General features: G+C 36.7%; 1 protein-coding gene across 1 annotated transcript in view; it reads left to right on the forward strand.

Annotated features, from left to right (window-relative positions):
* Positions 1 to 19,000, forward strand: part of LRP1B (LDL receptor related protein 1B) — a 288,470-nt gene that overhangs the window by 60,088 nt on the left and 209,382 nt on the right. The window contains exons 5-10 of the mRNA XM_041473230.1: positions 3,794 to 4,016; positions 6,834 to 7,005; positions 9,545 to 9,688; positions 11,528 to 11,764; positions 15,263 to 15,443; positions 18,253 to 18,472. Coding sequence (XP_041329164.1) covers positions 3,794 to 4,016; positions 6,834 to 7,005; positions 9,545 to 9,688; positions 11,528 to 11,764; positions 15,263 to 15,443; positions 18,253 to 18,472 — 1,177 coding nt within the window. The remainder of the gene's footprint in view (positions 1 to 3,793; positions 4,017 to 6,833; positions 7,006 to 9,544; positions 9,689 to 11,527; positions 11,765 to 15,262; positions 15,444 to 18,252; positions 18,473 to 19,000) is intronic.

Raw genomic sequence — 19,000 nt, forward strand, 5'->3', positions numbered from 1 at the left:
TGGATTATGAAGGAGGTGACTGAAAGCTTGGAAAACAAAAGGAAGTGAGGAGAGAGAAAGTTCTGGGCAAAACCAGTGGTGACAAGGGGTTTGGCTGATGAGCTAAGGCAGAAAATAACCTACAGATGTCTCTGTAAGGAGAGAACAACAGCCCTTTTGAGGCCCTCCTTACATATTTTTGAGACTTTATAATGAAGGAAAGATGAATGTGAGAGCAGGGACTGGGAAGTTCACTGTCACTTTCGTCTCATGGGAGCGCTCTTTTCCTCTGGAATTAGTTCTATTTGGTAACACTTATTGCTCTTTTTAGTCAGTGGGCTTGTCAGGGAGGATTATTTTAAAAGGCTGGAGAGTTGTCATTGCTCAGATGTGGACAGGATTGTCCCTGTGTATTTATTCCTAGCTGGAACCAAACTCTGGAAAAGCTCCAGCCATAACTTTTAAAGGCTCAGTTGTTAGACTGAGGAGGGTGCACGTAATGGGAAGGATGAGTTGATATCAGCAGTGTAGCAGAGCTGTGAAAATAGCTAATGTCATCCAGGGGTGGCTGAGTCCCCAGCTGGTGCAGGGAGGTTGCTGAGCTGTTGTGCAGACCCCGGTGAACTTGGTCTGGAGCAGCAAACCCACTGCTGGCCATGCTTGTTCAATCGCTGACCTAAAATTGGAATAACTGCACAGGAGGGCAACAGAAAGGGCCTGTATTATGAGAGGAGGAAGTCTGCATTGCCTTGCTTATCTCTAGCTGCTAGGCAGAGGGAAAGAATTTGATTTCCACCTAGAAATAGCCCTGGAGAGGAGGACAGGTGAAAATAGCTGTTTAAGCCAAATAAGCTGCTGCAGAAATCAGTCTGTGTAATTCAGCCTGGAAGATATCACCATTAGTTATTAGATGTAGATTCCTAACTGCTAGGAGCACAATGAAACCATTCTGGAAGAGTCAAAACAACTGAATACTTTTGAGTTTAAATGCCTGCAAAGCTCCAGGACTCGATGAAGAAGATTCCCCTTTTTGTTGTTGTTTAATTAGAGGCAGAATTCAGAATTTCCACATGCAAAGTCTACACTTCTCTAAAGATAAGCTGCCTTAATAAAATTCAGTTTAGTGCCAACATTTTTGCTGTTGCAGCAGCCTCAATTAGCAATCAATTAGCCTCATTGGCAGTCTCAGGAAATGAAGGCTGCAATGGGCTCAGCTCTCCCTGTCAGCCCCAGTGCCCTGAGCTGGGCTCTGCAGGGACATGCAGAGTCAGTTTTTGGTCAGTTTTCCTCCCAAAACTGATCTGTGAATGGATAAAACATTTCATTGCCCTCTGCTGAAAATGGAGAGGCAAACCCAGCACCATTTGTGAGCACAATAATAAGCCTAGAGCTGAAATAAATACTGTACAGTGCATCCTTTAGATCTCCCAAGGCAGAGGCAATAGAGTGTAATTGTGGGTCAACTTCTTGTGTTGGAAATGCAATTCCAGTTCAAACCTCACTCTAAAAATCTGCATTAATCTTTAAATACAGAAATGAGTTTCAAGATTGAACAGTAAAGCATTTAATTTTCTTAATTTAATTTTCAGAGTGCTTTGATCATGCAAGAGCATTTAGGGAACTACTTTCTTGTTCTGTCTTTTACCTCTTCCTTTAATTACAAAGTTTCATTTTTGTCAGTCCCAAGGAGAAGAATAATTATTTTTAGAGTAAAAAGAGTGTAATTTACACATGAAGTCATGATAACTTGCACAAATAATGTTATTATAAAACAGATATTGAGGAAAAAAAACGAAATGACCCCCTATTCCACAAAGCTGGAGCAACTTCTTAAATTCTTAAATATTCTTAATTCTTAGATATTCCTGACTGAATCTATTTGTTATTGATATACAAATATTTTTTTCTTGTCTGATCAGAAAAGATAATCTCGTTGTAAAAGGCTAATAGTTATTAACTTTTATTTTAATCTTTAGAAATGTTAAATTATTAATTAAACAAAACACTATACAGCAGAGTCAGTCTGAAGTCAAACTTCAGGTGTTTGAAACTGCTATGTGTATGGATGTGTATTTACATAAATGTGTGTTTATTTTTTTTTTTTTGTATGTGAGTGTCTGATCACAGCAAAGCCTGTTGGTTCTATAATTCCAAAATGAGGTTTATTTGAATTATTGAAACTTGAGGTACAAAGTTCCATTAAAAAACATAAATCAAATCCCCAGAAGTACAGATTTTATCCTGGAGTACATGTGACATTTTAACAACTTATTTTAAATATGTATAGGTGTTGGCCTTGTTATTTCTGATGATATGAATACATACACAAATAGTGTATATACTGCTAAATACATACTTCTTTTTCCTTTCTGTTTTCATTCCAAATTACTTTTGCTTTTCAGGCATGATTTTTGCTTTGCAAATATTCTGTGCTATGGACATTTTAATTTATATAGACCTGGATGTTAAGTGTGTGTTTTTAAATATATTCTTAGAGTACAGCTGAGATTAAGAATGACAATGAAGGGCAGGAATTCAGAATTATTTTGATAAATAGAAATCCTTGTCAGGAATGAAGTTATCCCTCAGGAATGTTATAGGTAAAGTTTATTCTGCCTTATGGCCTGGTGATGGACTACATGACCTTTCACAGTCTCCTCCAGCCCTATTTTATGATTCTAAGATCAATTCATTTTGGCATTTGACAGCTCCTGCACATAGACTATAGATGATTCTAATGCCTTTACTTTTTTAAAAAGTTGTTGTGTTTTTTTTTTTTCTATTTTAGTTGTAACTTTTGCACTTGAAACACTTTAAAATATATTTTTATTTATTTGAAGAATAAAAATAAAGGATATGGGTTTCATTCTGCCGTTCAGCAAATAGCCTAAAACGGGATTTTTATGAGAAGTTACAAGACTATAAATTACTGCTCTGTCACATAAAGATATCTGAAGTTTTATATGCTGTTGATCCAAAGTTATTCCCATTAGTGGTAATAACTAGGAGATAATTCACTTCATTTGGATAATGAAATCCTGGTTCTCAAAGTGGCTTTAGTAACATTCAGCCTGGAATCAGATTATTCTTTACAGCCTGTTAAAGTCATGGCAAGGTGGTCTTCAGCCTGCAAGTGCAATTTGTTCTCACAAATAGGTAATCCTGTTAAAATATTGTCAGGTTAATCAAAATTGATTTGCTAAACCCAGTGAATGCTAATCAAGCATTGGGTTAGGGAGCTTTAGCAGCAATTTTAAGTCTTTGATAGTTTCCCATTATTCCTGCATGGAATGGTTCACTGGATTTGTGGGAGCATTTTGAAGCCTGAACACCTTTCCAAGGCTGGAGACAAATGTACTACAGACTAAAGAAACTCCTCCAGAAATAGATGTTAAAACCACAGACAGTGGGGATCCCTGTATTTGGTATAGTTTATGTGAAATAACTGTTCTCCAGACAACCTGAGTGCTTTGTGCTTTTGTCACTGGTATCTGTAACTATCCTACCATTTTTTACAAACAATGGTTAAAAATGAATTTAAGACTGTAATTTTGGAGTGTTATGTGGTGCATCTGTTTCATAAGAAAATGCATTTAGAACTTCTGTGCTTTACATTTGAAAGACAATTCTGTGTAATTGTTAACTTGTTAGAAGATATGGTGAATTTTTAAAAATAATTATGTGCTTATCAATATGGGGTATATAGGAAATTGAAATGACAAAGAATTAAAACTCCCTTTTTCCAGAGCCAGCAGGAACTTTGCACTCTGCTCACACCCTTTAAAACTTACAACATCTTATTTTCTTTCAACAGCAAGCTTTTCTTTACAGACTACGGGAATGCTGCCAAGGTGGAGAGATGTGACATGGATGGAATGAACAGGACGTGGATAGTAGACTCGAAAATTGAACAGCCAACTGCTCTGGCACTAGACCTCATCAATAAATATGTGTACTGGCTTGACATATATCTGGAGAGTGTGGAAGTTGTTGACTATCAGGGGAGAAGGAGGCAAACAATAACCAAAGGCAGACAAGTAGGTATTTATTTGCAAATCAAGAAAAAGTAATAATATCAATGAATGAATGCACATAATGCTAGCAACTACAGGAATTTTGTAATATTTTTCGTTTTTAGTTCAGATGTGTTAGAATTTAGAAGATCCAACTCCATACTTTGGTTTATCTGCACTTTAGCAATTTTGCAACCTATGAATATTTCCATGCAGTGTCTCATTAATAATGCACCCTGTAAGTCACCATTGTTAAAGATTTCAGGAGGGAAAACCTGGGGTGGGAAGGTGCAGGGAGACAGATCATTAATGACAAGATGTCCTTACCCACTCAGGAAGGAGAGACTAACAGGCATAATAATGTGAAATAGAATAGCAAAAGCTCTTCACCCATTAGACTAATCTGGACACCCTTAAATATTATTTTTGTTGGTGGCAATGATGCTTTTCACAGCTGATCCTGATGTTTAGAGTCATAAATACAAACTCTGAGCCTGTGAGTCTTTGCATTTCAGGAGCATTTCAGTCCATTAACCTGGAGAGTGGAAGAGTTCTCTGGCACTTGTGAGTCATATGTAAATCCAGGGAAAATCAGCAAAGACCAAACTGTTCTGGTCACTACCTGGACTGCCAGGTGTGGGCACCAAGTTTGCATATATTTCTGCCTGAGGTTAAACAGGGAATGTAAAAATGTGCAAGCAGAATAAACATTTTACCTGTTCTTCTGTCATTCGTTGCTCCCAAGTAATCCGTGTTTAGCAAGATGCAACTGGTGAGACTGTTAACTAAAATAGGCAGAAAATGTGACAAAAAGCAGTCTAAGTGGTGGTTTAGCAAACACCTTCCTATTTTTGCCAATCTATCTCCAGTCTTTAACCAGTTCCAGAACAAGAGGTCTTGAAAACTTTTGGGTTTTTTGTTTTTTGTTTTTTTAAAGTACCATTTTGGATTAGATACTTAAAAAGCTAAAATCATTTTCAGAAGCCATTAAAAAATACCTTTACAGGCTTCTAACTGAGCTGTACTTGTGTCATAGGAGAGATGCTTGTTTTTCCTCTTCTTGCTGAAATTTAGGTGCAAAAGTGGATACTTTATCAAGTTCAGAGGGATTCAAAACTAGCTAAGAAATGAGATCTCTGTTTTTTATATGGGTGAATGGTATTGAAAAGTTTGGCCTCTCCCTGTTGTCACAAATGGTACTGATTGTCTTTCCACTCAAATGAAGAATTGGTAATTTCAGTATGTTTTTGCTGCATATGCTATGACCTAGAATGACTGTTTCTCCAAATCACTCCTCATTAGTCTAAGGAAAACCACGAAAATGTTCCCAAGAATTTTTAGGGACTAAAGTTTATTGTGTAAGTACAAACACATCAAAGATGTGCTTTCCAAACAAAACTGGATTCTGTGATTAACAGCCTGGGTGGCTTTAAAAGGACAAGCCAGTAATGTTTTCACTCATGCACAGGGTTGCCGGAAAGCTTCATGAGATGTAGAAAACCCAACAAATTAAAAAATAAACATGTATAATTAGATCATTATAAAAAGCATTGCAGGATGAGCCACATAGCTTTAATAGTTTTAATGAAGAAAATCTCTCATGGGAGTTAAATGATAAAGATTTAAACTGAGTGCAAATGGAAATAGGGAAGAAAGGATTGTAATTCAGGGGAGAATTCCACAGTTTGCTACAGATGTGGCTTTATTTTCAAGGCTGTTTTCTTTTCCATCTTACTGTAATTGCATTGAATTTCTATTGGGTCTTAATCAAACACTTCCAATGATGTTAATTTTTGCTCCTTTTCCTGGGTGAAGACAGAATGCAATAGCAAGGCTTGGCCACCTGTGGTGTAATTTCCAGAATGACTGAAATAGTCGATGCACAACACGGTTTTTTTGTTTGGGTTGGGTTTTGTTTGATGTATGTCTGAATTTGGGAGTGAATGAGATAAGTAAATACTTTGTGGTGAGCAATTGAATGGTTATAGTAATAAGATATTCAGCCTGTGAATATCTGAATGTCTGCCAGCAAAATTCTCTTTAATTTGTTCAGTTTTCAGAATTGTCAGTGAGATATTTTACATTTTCTAAATCTATAAATCAAGCACAGCCTCTAATTTATTGACACTTTGTGTTTGAGCTGTGATTGTCTAACTACCAGCTATTAGGTAATTTTTAATCAATGTGCCCATACACATCAGAGATTATCACAATTTTAGAATTCACTTTTTGATAAACAAGCACTACCAAGTGGCCACCACCATATTCAGAGGCACCAACACAAAAGGAACACAGGAGAGCTGACAGAATTTGTTTATTTCTCATAAAATATTTTCTCAAGAAAATATTCAGCAGGTATATCTTGCACTGTTTGTCATGATTTGATCATAAAATAATTTTTAAAAGTGGATCAATTACACCTATGAACTATGTTTTAATTTCTAATTTTGCTATATTTATTAGTTAATAATAGTTAATTTATCTTAGTTACTATTAGTTAATGATCATTAGTTAATACTAATGTAGCTGTTGCACTTCAAGAATGTAGATTTTAATTTAAAAAAAAGAGAAACTGGGTAATTTGTAGACTAAAGGAATTTAGATTGCTGAGTTATTTGAATTTTCTACCTTTCTTGTACAAAGCTTTTCTAATTATAAATTTCAGACTACAAGAATATGAACTATACTTTTAGTGTAATTTGTGTTTATTATTTACAAGTACTCAGAAGGACTTATGTGCTGTTTATCACACACAATCCACGGTAGTGTTTGACATTTACAACTCACAGATATGCCTAAAATATTGAGCTAAAACAATGATACCATTTGTTTCTTTTCCAGATTAGGCATCTCTGTGGTTTGGCAGTGTTTGAAAACTACTTATATACAATTAATTCAGACAACCTCAGCATTTTACGAATACACAGATACAATGGTACTGATGTTCAGGCTCTTGCTAGGCTGGATGACTCTAAAGAGATCCGTGTGTTCCAGAAGAGAACTCAAGCAGCAGGTAAGATCAAATTTCCTTCTCTAGAAAGCACAAAACCAGATAGTAAGTGCTTGTGCAGTCAAAAAGGTCCTACCAGAAAAAAGCATCTGAAGATGGAATGAAAATTTGTCCTTGTGGCACAACTTTCCATTCCTTGAGTTTTGTGTGGTTGTTCCACTTTTCCCATGTCTCTAAGCTCCAACTCAACCTTTTCAGAGAATTCAGTTTGGAGAGCTGCCCAAGGGCCCTGCTCTGCACGCTGTGGCACTCAGCACTCTGAGAATTTAGCACCTTCAGGATTGTTGGATGTCCAGTGTTATCCACATGCTTTGGGTCTCAAAACTCAGAGATTCCTGATATCTCTGGGCCTGCTTTTCAAACAGACCCTCAGGTGAGCTCCCATTTTTGGGGCTGCCAAAAAGGTACAGAGGTGTGGGCAGCTGAACTGCCAGCACAGCCCTGGTGAGAGAGGGAAATGCTGACAGGGTGTCCTTGCTTTGTGTGAATATCAGTTTTGCCATCAGTGAAAGAAATCTTCATTTTCATCTAGAATGAAAGAACTCTTTTTTATCTCACTTTTTTTTTTTTGGTAAAACAGCAATTTCACATCCTTTCTGTATGCAGAACATCAGTGGGAGTTCTGGGAACTTTTGCAAAGATAGCAAGATCCAAAATGTTTACCGTGACGCTTCATGGGAATGTTTTTGGCATGACTGATAACAATAAATCGTTGCCATGACTGCTTAGACAGAAAAGCCAACACATCAATTCTCAATGTCAATGTTTCTAAACAGAATGGCTGCATCTGAAGAAGTTTGTGAAGTGGGAACAAACTCTAAATTGATGTAGAGTGGGTGAACTAATTTTCACCCTGGAGCTGAGGACATTGATTTGCAGATGTCAATGTCTGAAGGAGGCTGCAAAGACTCTTTCTTTGCTATAATCATCCCTCTCTTACTCCTGAGGGAGGCGGAGAGGTTGAGTAGAGGAGAGACATGAGCACAGTGTAATCTTTTATTACATCCTGTGATTACTCTGCTACTCCTTTTGTTTTGAATGGACATGTTTGTTGCTTGTCAAGATTCTCTGTAACAGCTGTCTCAGCTTGGTGGAGATTCTGTATTACCTTTAACCTTATCGACCCTAAACCACTTGATTGCTTTATTTTAAAAGAAACAAACCTGAAAAGCTTGAGGTAAAGTAGGAAGAACAAAACATTTTTTGAACTAGAATACTCTTTTTTGGTTTAAGCCAGCTTAGAAAATGTAAGATAGCCTGGTAGATTTTGTTTCCTCGGCATATTGCCTTAAACAGTTAAAAAAAATTAAAAATTGGCTGCTAATATAGAACCATGCATTTGGAAATGTGTGTGAAATCAAGGATAAGGAATTCTCTGACTTCTTAAGCTGGATTTATATCCCAGCTGTATAAATCTGCACCCCATCTCGGGAAGTGTTCAAGGCCAAGTTGGATGGGGCTTGGAACATCCTGGTTTAGTGGGAGGTGTCCCTGCCAATGGCAGAGGTTTGGAATAAGATGGGCTCTAAGGTCCCTTCCGACCCAAACCATTCTGTGATTCTATAAATATGGAAGAATTCTACAAGGCTTGTTCTGTTCTTTAGTTTCAGCACATGTGTCTGCCCAGAAAGGTGCTGTCAAAGGGAATAGAAGGAATACCAGACTGTGTGGGCATGGGATGCACTCTGTCCTCAGAAAACCCCAACCAAGCACATGAACCAAACCAGCAAATGGAAAATGGGAGAAGTGTCAGCTCCCCCAGGGAAGCACTGCCCATCAAATGTGCAGGAGCTCATTCACAAAGGGGCAATTGCACACAGCCACGGGCATGGAACGATAGCCCTGGACATTATTGGCCTGGCTTGGATGCCGTCTTTAAAAAACACCTTCCTTAGAAGTCATATATTGTATTTGCAGGGATCCCTGACGCAGGCAGGAATGATGAATCTGACTCCATGTTCTCAGAAGCCTAATTTATTACTTTATGACACTACATGATATTAAATACTATACTATACTAAAGAATACAGAAAGGATACTTAGACTCCATGTTCTCAAAAGGCTAATTTATTACTTTATAACACTATTTTATATTAAAGAATACTATACTATACTAAATAATACAGAAAGGATATATACTGAATGCTAAAAAGATGATAATGAAAACTTGTGACTCTTTCCAGAGTCTCAACACAGCTTGGCCCTGACTGGCCAAAGAGTGAAAACAACTCACACCAGAATCCAATGAAACAATCACCTGTGGGTAAATAATCCCCAAACACATTCCAGATGAGCACAACACAGGAGAAGCAAATGAGACAAGAATTGTTTTCCTTTTCACTGAGGCTTCTCAGCTGCCCAGGAGAAAAACCCTGGGCGAAGGGATTTTCCCAGAGAATGTGAATGCCACAGTTATATTCTGGGGAAAGGGGGTTTGTGTCACAAGAAGTCTTTCTTTATATTTTCCCTCTGCCTAACCTCCCTCCATGCTGATGCAGTTGCCTTGCTTTCAATGATCTGAGCTGTTTTCCCCTCGCCGCAGTCAGAAGCCACGCCTGTGAGTTGGATCCGTCTGGAATGCCGGGGGGCTGCTCCCACCTCTGCCTGCTCAGCAGCAGCCACAAAGCACGGACCTGTCGCTGCAGGACTGGCTTCATCCTGGGGAGCGATGGCAGGTCATGCAAAAGTACGTCCTTGAGATCAGTCTGCCAGCCAGGAATCATCCAGGGGATGGTTCTGGGTGTTCTCTAGCAAATCACATGGGCTGATTCGGGGTAAAGTCGGTTTCAAATTAAATGTGTGGGACAGTATTTCTTGTTTAAATTCAAATGTTTATTAATTCTTATCTATATTATAGTCTCACAAACTGTGAATTTTACAATACTGTAACAAACTAAAAATAGATTTATATTTTTTATAACTTTTTAAAAGATACACTATCTAAATAAAAAATAATACTTAAATTATTTTTACTTTTAACCTAATAAATAACTATGTATAACCTATCATATATATATTTTTAATTTATTTACAATTATTACTGGTAATTTTATTATAATTTAATTACAATTTATTAATTACAATACTACTTTAACTCATAAAAAAGGTAAAGAAAAATCTAACTTCTATCCTAAAACTTCTATGTTACTTTATATGTACATTACTATATTCTAAAGCCTTAAACTCTTAAGTTTTCCACTATATATTACACACTTTTAATGTGTACCTGATGCTTTGTTCACATGCTGCTTTCATTCCCTTAACATTATTTGATTTGGATCGGTTCACAGGTGTGGCAGGTTAAACCTGGAATGCTCAAAGAATACTAAAATTATCACAAGCTTTACATTAATCAGCCTCACTCTTTATTTATAGGCCATGGCTTTTCACTGCACACAGGTATTGCTACAATTTCCACCCATGCAATCAACTTAGAGCACAAAAGCAGAACATTCATGTGACCAAGTCAAGGTTTTTCTCAGAATACTTTGTGAAAAAAAATGTGATTTGTGCAGCTGTGGTTATACCTAAGGTTACATGTACACAATCTGTTGGTCACCTACAGCCAACAGGAGTTTTGGGGAATTCCTGTGTTTTGCCTGGTTTTTCAGTCAAAGGGTGTTGATTTAGTTCAGATAAAAGACATGCAGTTAGATACTCTGATGGATGCTGGTAAATGGATTTATTTGACCTCAGTCAAACCTGATGCAGTTTTCACTGACAATTCCATCAAAAAACCCTGAGAGCCAGCAGGAAAAATATGTAGAGAATTTCAAGAGGTATATTGATAGCCTTAAGGCTCTAAGGATAAATTTCTTTAAGGAAAGAAAAATACTTTGCTAAGCTTCAGTTGTTTGTAATCAGCTTAATTAGTTAAATTGTAAAAATCTTAGAAATATGAACTTCTGATATCTGTGTTTTCTACCACAACTGAAAAGAACTGAGTATGTTGGTCTGTTTTATTCCTTTCAATCTTAAAGAAATTTAACCTTTTTTGTTGTTTGATTCTGAGAAACTTTACGTGGAAAAAAAGCATTTTGTATATGCTGGCATTCATGGTGTATTTAGATTTTAAGATTACTTCAGTTGTGGTCCACATTACCTTGATGGATCCTAATGAATTGTAAAATTAAATGTCGACAGAGCTATATGTGTCCACTTCACAGCAGATGCAAAGTTATTCTGTGATCGATAACTGCTTTTTCAGTGTGAACTTTTACACAAAAAAAATTAATTAGATGTAAACAGCTCACTGAAATAACTTGTGTTTTGAATAAGGTACTTAAATTAGCTTTTTTTTTTTTCTTTTTTTTTTTTTTTTTTTTTTTGTTGGTTTGTTTTTTGGTGGTTTTTTTTTTGGTTTTTTAATCTAGATACCTACAGAATATATGGACGTTTAATTTTCAGTATTGAATAAGGCTCCTGCTCCCCACTAATTATGCCAGTTAATTAAACAGGGACATTATGCACTGTGAAGAAGATTAGGCAGCATCAGTTGTTTATGTTTGTAATCTTTCTTTTGCAGGACCAAAGAATGAATTGTTTCTTTTTTATGGGAAGGGACGGCCGGGAATAATCCGGGGAATGGACCTGAATACCAAAATATCTGATGAGTACATGATCCCCATCGAGAACCTGGTCAATCCTCGTGCTCTGGACTTCCACGCTGAAACCAATTACATTTACTTTGCTGATACCACCAGTTTCCTGATTGGACGGCAGAAAATTGATGGCACAGAGAGAGAAACAATCCTCAAAGACGGTGGGTGATGCTCAGCATTGGTGACATTCAGAGATGCTCGCTACCGAGAAGTTGAACTGACATTTGCAGATAATTTAAAGGTTTTTTGGATCTCCCATAGAAAACAGACACAAATTTGACCTCGAAAAAATTTGGAGATACTTTTTTTACATCTTCCTGTTTTTTCTTTTTTTTCCTGAGGGCAGAAGTGTAAAGTTTGGTTAAGTCACTCTGTTCTGAATTCTTACTGTGTCCATTTAAGCTCACTACTGGTGAGTAATTCCTATTTCTCCACTGTGTCCTTCCAGTAGCTGGATATTTGTTGAGCCATCCCAAATCCTTGCAGACTTTATAAGACTTCTTCTCTCCAGCCTGCATCACACTGTGGATTCTGGAGCTTATTCAAGTGGTTTGGCAGAATGAGACTGTCTGTAGTGCTTGAAAACTCATTAGGAAAAAAGCATTGTCTTTCCTGATGCATTTTCCATTGTGAATGTGGAAGCAACAGTTAGACCTAAACATTTATTAGAACCTTAATTAAGATGCTTGTAGCATTTATTATAGCAATAAGGGAAAATGCCAGCAAGTCTTTAGTTTCCACATCTCCCACTACACTGAATCTCCCTGGTCTAGAATCATATCTCATCACAGCAAATGTTGTTGTAGTGAAAAAAGCATCCAGTTTGTCAATTGATATTTTTGTTTTCCTTTATGGACCCTTCTCTGAAATACTGCTTCAGCAGGAGGTAGCAACTGTCTCAGCTGCAATTCATTCTACAGTAATTATTTTCTGGTCCTCAGTCTAAGAAACATAAATATTCATCTTAGCCTTCAGAGAGTCTAATATCTTCACTAGTGAATGGAAGCTCAGGACAGTGAAAGTAACTAAAATACCATTGTTTTAGCAGGAGGATGCTCATTGCCTGTCATTCATAAGGCATGTTTTAATGCACACTTCTGAGGAGCCATCTCCTCTGTGCAGTGATATGATGCTCTTTTAGTGTAAGGTCTCTCCTCAGAGTCTGCACAAAGATCCCTTCAGCAGCAATTGCAAGGAATACTGACAGGCTCTTTACCCTGCTCTGGTGAATGGTTAATAAAGGGCATTTGTCTCAGAAAATAACAAATACTCAGCTGTCAGTCTGGTAATTCTTCATTTCACTGCCAGCACGGGAATGGATATTGTGCATCTCACATCTTCCATTGCTGGATTTCCTTTCCTAACTGTGCATTTCATTTGACAGGGAAGTAGTTCAAATGTGGAGTAGAGGAAGGAGCAGGAAATATGTAAATTAAAACATTATAAAGGAGCAGCAAGGAGCATCCTGGCTGAAAGGTTTCAGGCAGGTTGGGGTCAAACAGGTTGGGATTAGCGTACTCAAAAATTAATAAACTTTGCATGCCAAACCAGAAAATTTGTGGTATTCCTGTAAATAATGTTTAAGTGCAATGTCTCCTCTTTATAAGTACAACATAGCAAAAATATTAATGCAATACTGAAAGAGCTGTGGATTATCTGATGATTTATTATTTGTGATTCTACTATTTGCAAAGACCAAAAATATGTCACTGTCATTCTCCCCTTCCTTCTTCCCCAGGAGCTTATGTTGTTAGTTCTAACCTGGTGTAGTTCCATAACTTTAAAGTATATTTAAAGAACACTTGTTAATGTATTTTTCATGATTTAAAAATTTAATATGGCCTCCAGTCATAACACCTCAGTTTTTATTCTTGTCAACTCTCACAAACTCAGCAGGGACAGATTAAATCATTCCTTGGTGGAAGGCTACTACAGAAAATCAGGTGTGTCAGGAGGTGGTTTTATATTTGCTCTGAACAGCGTGCTGCTAAGGGCTTCTAGCTGTGGTAGGTGCCACTTCTCAGATTAGAAGTTGCCTTTTTTTTGGTGACTATCTGGTTTTTTGAGAATGTGTACGCTTGTTCAGACAGCATTGCAGCTCAGATAATTACAGTTTGCCTAAATAAGAGCCTGATCCTACAGCTGTTCACTGGGAATTGAGATCACTGAGCACCTCACACTGCTGGAGTTTGATTTCCCATATAGTTTCAGCTGTGATTTCTGTTTCTTCGCTTTGGGAAGCAAACTGCTGGGTAGTGTTGATAACAATTTGACAGCCCCCAGCACAGCCTGGCTTAGAGCTGGTGGCACAGCTGCAGCAGTACTGTACTTCCACCAGCAACAAGAATTATAATTAACCTTTCAAACTTGCATGTAAAATCAGTCGTTTGCATTAAAAATTGGAAAAAAACCCACAATTTTCATGTCTGTGATCTTAAAAACCACAGACATTTTTAAATGGATCTAAATACTACTCAGTGAATGTAACAGGAACACAAGCTCAGGATTTTTTTTACTTGTTTTTGTACCCCTGTTTTTCTGGGGGGGTTGCTGTAACCCTAAAATTCTTATAACATTTACTTGTAAATATTAGTCAAGGATGGTCAACCTGTTGCTTAAACAAGGCCAAGTAAATCTGTAAAGCTGCTGTTTGGAAGCTGTTTAAATGGTTGGTATATAGAAGAATTATTTTCCCACCAGGTTTTATGTTAATCTAGCATTTGAGGCACTATTTATTACACATAGCATTGGTGAGCTTGGCCATTCTGTAACAAATTACATGTTGTGCCTGTTCTCTGTTTCATACTGAAAAGCAGTGTGGCAAACTGCTGCCTCTAGAATTGTTTTTAAAAAAACTCCCTTTTACATTCAACGTATTTGGAGCTCTCATATTAGTGTTGCTAGGAAAATTCTGGTGGAAATTCCTGAATTACAAATGTTAACTTTTCAGTTAACAAGTGAAGAATGATCACAAGGGTATTTTATCACCTCATCCCTTTTATGCTGAAAGGGCTTTACAGCAGAAGGACTGAGTTACTGTAGTCAAATCAAGACAAGAATGGCACAGTGACCATTGTTTTCTTCCTGTTTACTACTTGATGTGAAACCCATTTGAAGAGTAATTAATGTATTTAAAGCTTTTAGTGAAATAAAAGTGACTTTATAATTATAACTCCACAAAACCAATGCAAGTTATCTCTATAGGGTTGTGCTGTAGAATTCTCCTTAAAAAAACCCCAAATTTTCTGATATTTTTACTATCTAGATACCATGAGGGGTTTTTTTTTTTTGGGTTTTTTTTTTATATGGATAAAAATTTTAAAACACATTTTCCAATATTCCTGGGCTCATGCCACTTTTTTTTTTTTTCTTTTTTTTTTTCCAAATAACTTTCTCATATTTTGTCTCACAGGACGTATTGTCATCTCTACACCTGTGATTCATTTACAGAATTTAGGTTTACTTTCTTAGGTGAACAAGGTTTAGTTGGTACTTTGGTTGGTACCAAATATCTGTAATTTGCTTTGGACCTTCAGTAGATAAGGGAAAAAAGCAATTTTAAAAATATAACATGGATATCACATAATAGATAGTGAATGTAAGTACATGTAGAGCATAAATAGTATATAATCTCTTACTACAGTTCTCTCTCTCAACAGATCTTGACAATGTGGAAGGCATAGCAGTGGACTGGATTGGAAATAATCTGTATTGGACCAATGATGGCCACAGGAAAACCATTGCTGTTGCCAGACTGGAAAAAGCTGCTCAGAGTAGGAAAACGTTGTTGGAGGGAGACATGTCCCACCCCAGGGGAATTGTTGTCGATCCTGTTAATGGGTATGAAGAAAACTGACTTTTCTGTGATGGTTGTCTTTGTGGTATAAATACAGGATTCAGTTTGCTCAGGATGAGGTTTGTAGAGTCATGTAGTGATCTGTAATGCTTCAGGAGTCTGTAATATCTGTAATTCCTGCCCAGCATTCTTGCCCTGAAGCCTTCAGAAGAATTTGTATGCCTGTCACTGTTGCATGTCTGTCCTGTTAATCTGAATGTGACTCACCTTTTTCTCAAACAAATTGAAGGTGTAAGTCCTGTATGAATTTTTAATATGAAGTGAATTTTAAGATGCTCTCCTGTGTTTCTCTCTCTGTAATCTCAGTTTCTGGAGCCAATTATGACCATATCCTTGTACACATTGGTTTATAAAACTGAGACAGATACTCTTCATTACTTATTAGCTTAAATTAATTTTGGTAGGCTGCATAATAAAGAAAACCACATTATATTAGTGCGGTATGATGGTAGTTTACTTAAAAAATCACTGAAGAATGATGTAGCTAGGTAGTTTCAGTGTGGCTGGATTTATTGCTATTTTCCTATTATAGAAAATATTTACCTTCTCAGGTTTTCCCTTCTGAGTCTGTCCTTTGAGGAGTGGAAGTGGCTGTGGAAAGGCTACAATTCATTAAGGTCAGATAGTGAGGGTATAAAATGAGACCACGAGCCATAACCACACCTGCAATTACTTTGTTAAATTTTCCAGCTCAGTAAATGCATGGCACAGGAAGCAGTGTATGAAGATGTATTGCCTGAAAAAGGCCATTATATAAAACACTTCTCTAATAAAATAGCGTGTCCTTCATGATTATACTTCTCATGGAAGCTCTTCCTGAGGGATAGCATTTATTATGGCTTTTTAATTGTGTTTCCAAAATTTTAGTCTTGATTTAACCGGTGTTGGAACATTAACTGCATTTTGAGGTACAATTAAAGCACACTGACATAAATGCTTGTCACCGTGAGCAGGTTTTAGGTTATGACAGGATAAATGGAATAAGGACAGACAAAAAGTTAATGGGGAAAAGCTCAGTAATTGCTGTTGAGAAGTCATGTAAATATTTGTAAAACATATTTTGTCTCCCAATAAAATAAGTGCCATATTGACCTGAGCCCCAGGGCATGTGCAGGGTTTATAATTCTGTGATTAAACCTAGTGCTGTTAGAGTCAAACATGAAATGAGTTTGTAAGGCTTGTGGATCAAAAATAGACTGGTGTTCTTTGCACATATTTACAAAAACATTAAAAGAACCCAAAACAGCCTTCTAGTGGGCGATTTGAGAGAAATGAAAAGTAAACATAACTGCATGTGCATATCTGCAGCCTTGTATAATGCAATTTTTCTTTTTTTTTTTTAGTTTCTCATCAATATCAACTTATGCTTATACATAAAAGTGCATTTGAATAATTTTTTTTAACCAATAGATTTGATATAATTTACATAGGTGTGGTAAAATATTTTTTTGCTTCAGTGTATCATTCCTTTGTAAATTCAGTATTTAAATTCCACAACTTTACTCTTCAAAGTACAGGCCCATAAAATGGTTAATGGGTTAGGATCACAGAAGTGATTTCAGAAACATAAATCTGGTGAATGAAAAGGTGAGGTACATTAATAGCAATTAAATCACGATAACTTAAATAGGATTTAAGGTTGGCATGATTTTTTTTTCTCTTTAATGCTTATTAATTGAAGTCCTAGGTTTGACTAAAAGTAAACATCTGCTGTCTGGCAAATGTTTTCATTTATGAAATGATGTGACTGTATGTGATACAATCTGAGATGATTCAGAGTGCTTACAGGTTTCTAAGTGTTTATTCCCATTAACTCATTTTCCTTAGTGAAAAACATGTTAAAAAAAAGAGAAAAAACAAAAGTGATGTCTCTTAGCATATTTGCTACCTTCTGTTTTTTACAAGTTCATGTTTTGTATTTTAATTGGTTGAAATCACAGTTTTCAAGGGCAATTTCATTAATAGAATATGATATTCAGAATAATTCCATAACGAAATGTTTATTCTGTAGTTTCCAGTAGAGAATGGCTCATAGAATTCCTCTGAGCAAATACTTTTAGAAGAGTTAATAGAATTTTTTTTAAAGTTTTCCAAGGTAATATTGGTGCTTTTCTTTCAGACTTTGTTTGGGTTTTTTAATCTATATTGTTGCACTATAAGCCATAAAACTATGCTAAAATTGCCTCCTAGCTTTTTTTTTCAACTAATTTTCACAGCAACTGTTTCTAAACATTTTTGTGATGGACAAAGTGCACCTTACAGTTTTCTGAGTGATTTAGCTGCTTTCATTAAGTTCACAGAACACCAAGGTTATCCTTTTGCTCTAAAACTAGAGTGTAAATATTTATTGTGTTGCAACTTCTTTCATAGAATTAGGTGTAATAAAAAGGAGATTTTCATCATGAAGGCAAATTGACCTGGCCAGAACCAGCTCACAGTAAAAATGTGAGTTTTATTTTACAAAGTCAATACAAGTAATGATTTAAAAAAAACAACAAATAAAGAAACCCTGTAATTCTGGTTGGAATAAATAGGATCTTAATTATTTCACTTTTCTTGTCTGTTGTTTCTCTGGTATTCATGTAATTTATCACAATATGAGCAAAATAACATAAGTGTCACTTCAGCAGCATCCAGTGGTCAGGGACAGTAAATAGAGTTGCAGAAACAGCAATGGAAAGAAACATGAAAAAGTCAAAATTGCTCTGGCTTGGACGAGCTGCCGCTAAAAGCCTGCGGTACAATTCACCTGATTAAAATGGGATCTGAATGCTCGTTTCTGTAATTCCCTAGATGGATGTATTGGACAGACTGGGAGGAAGATGAAATAGATGCCAGCGTGGGGAGGATTGAGAAGGCCTGGATGGATGGCTACAGCCGGCAGGTTTTTGTCACATCAAAGATGCTCTGGCCAAATGGTTTAACTCTGGACTACCGTGCCAACGTGCTGTACTGGTGTGATGCCTATTATGATCACATTGAAAGGATCTATTTGAATGGGACTGACAGAAAGGTAAAAGAGAAATGCTGCTGGTTTGCCACAGGCGTGTTCCATCTCTGGATTTTATTGTGTTGTATTGAAAATTCTTCCCAAGGTTTTTAAAGTCTGAAGAATCCACGGCGTGTCCTGCATCACTTCTGCTGGAGCGATGGTGGCAGTCTTGAGTGAGAGGCTGAAACACAGCTCACAGTGTTCCTCTGTCCTAAGTGACGCCAGACATGATTTTTATCTTTTTTTTTAGCAATTTTTTCTCTTGTGGAAATGAGTTGCATTTGGATTGAGCCATGAATCTGCAAAGAGCTTTTCAGTAGAAAAACCCTTTTTTTTTTTGGCTTTGCCAAAGATAGACTTTTCCTTGAACTTTGCTTTATGGGTTTTTCTGAATCTCTATGCCTCTTTTCAGCATTTGTAATATTCAGAGGGGCAGTCCTCAGCAAATACTGTTAGAGAGAGATTGCTTTAGCTGTTACTAATGCCTGTACTAGCTGTGCAGTCATTCTGTGTGGGTTTGTAGAAGCAACAAGCACAGATTAAGAACAC

This window comes from Pyrgilauda ruficollis, unplaced genomic scaffold (genome assembly GCF_017590135.1).
Source record: "Pyrgilauda ruficollis isolate IOZ18807 unplaced genomic scaffold, ASM1759013v1 scaffold3, whole genome shotgun sequence".
Classification (NCBI taxonomy): domain Eukaryota; kingdom Metazoa; phylum Chordata; class Aves; order Passeriformes; family Passeridae; genus Pyrgilauda; species Pyrgilauda ruficollis.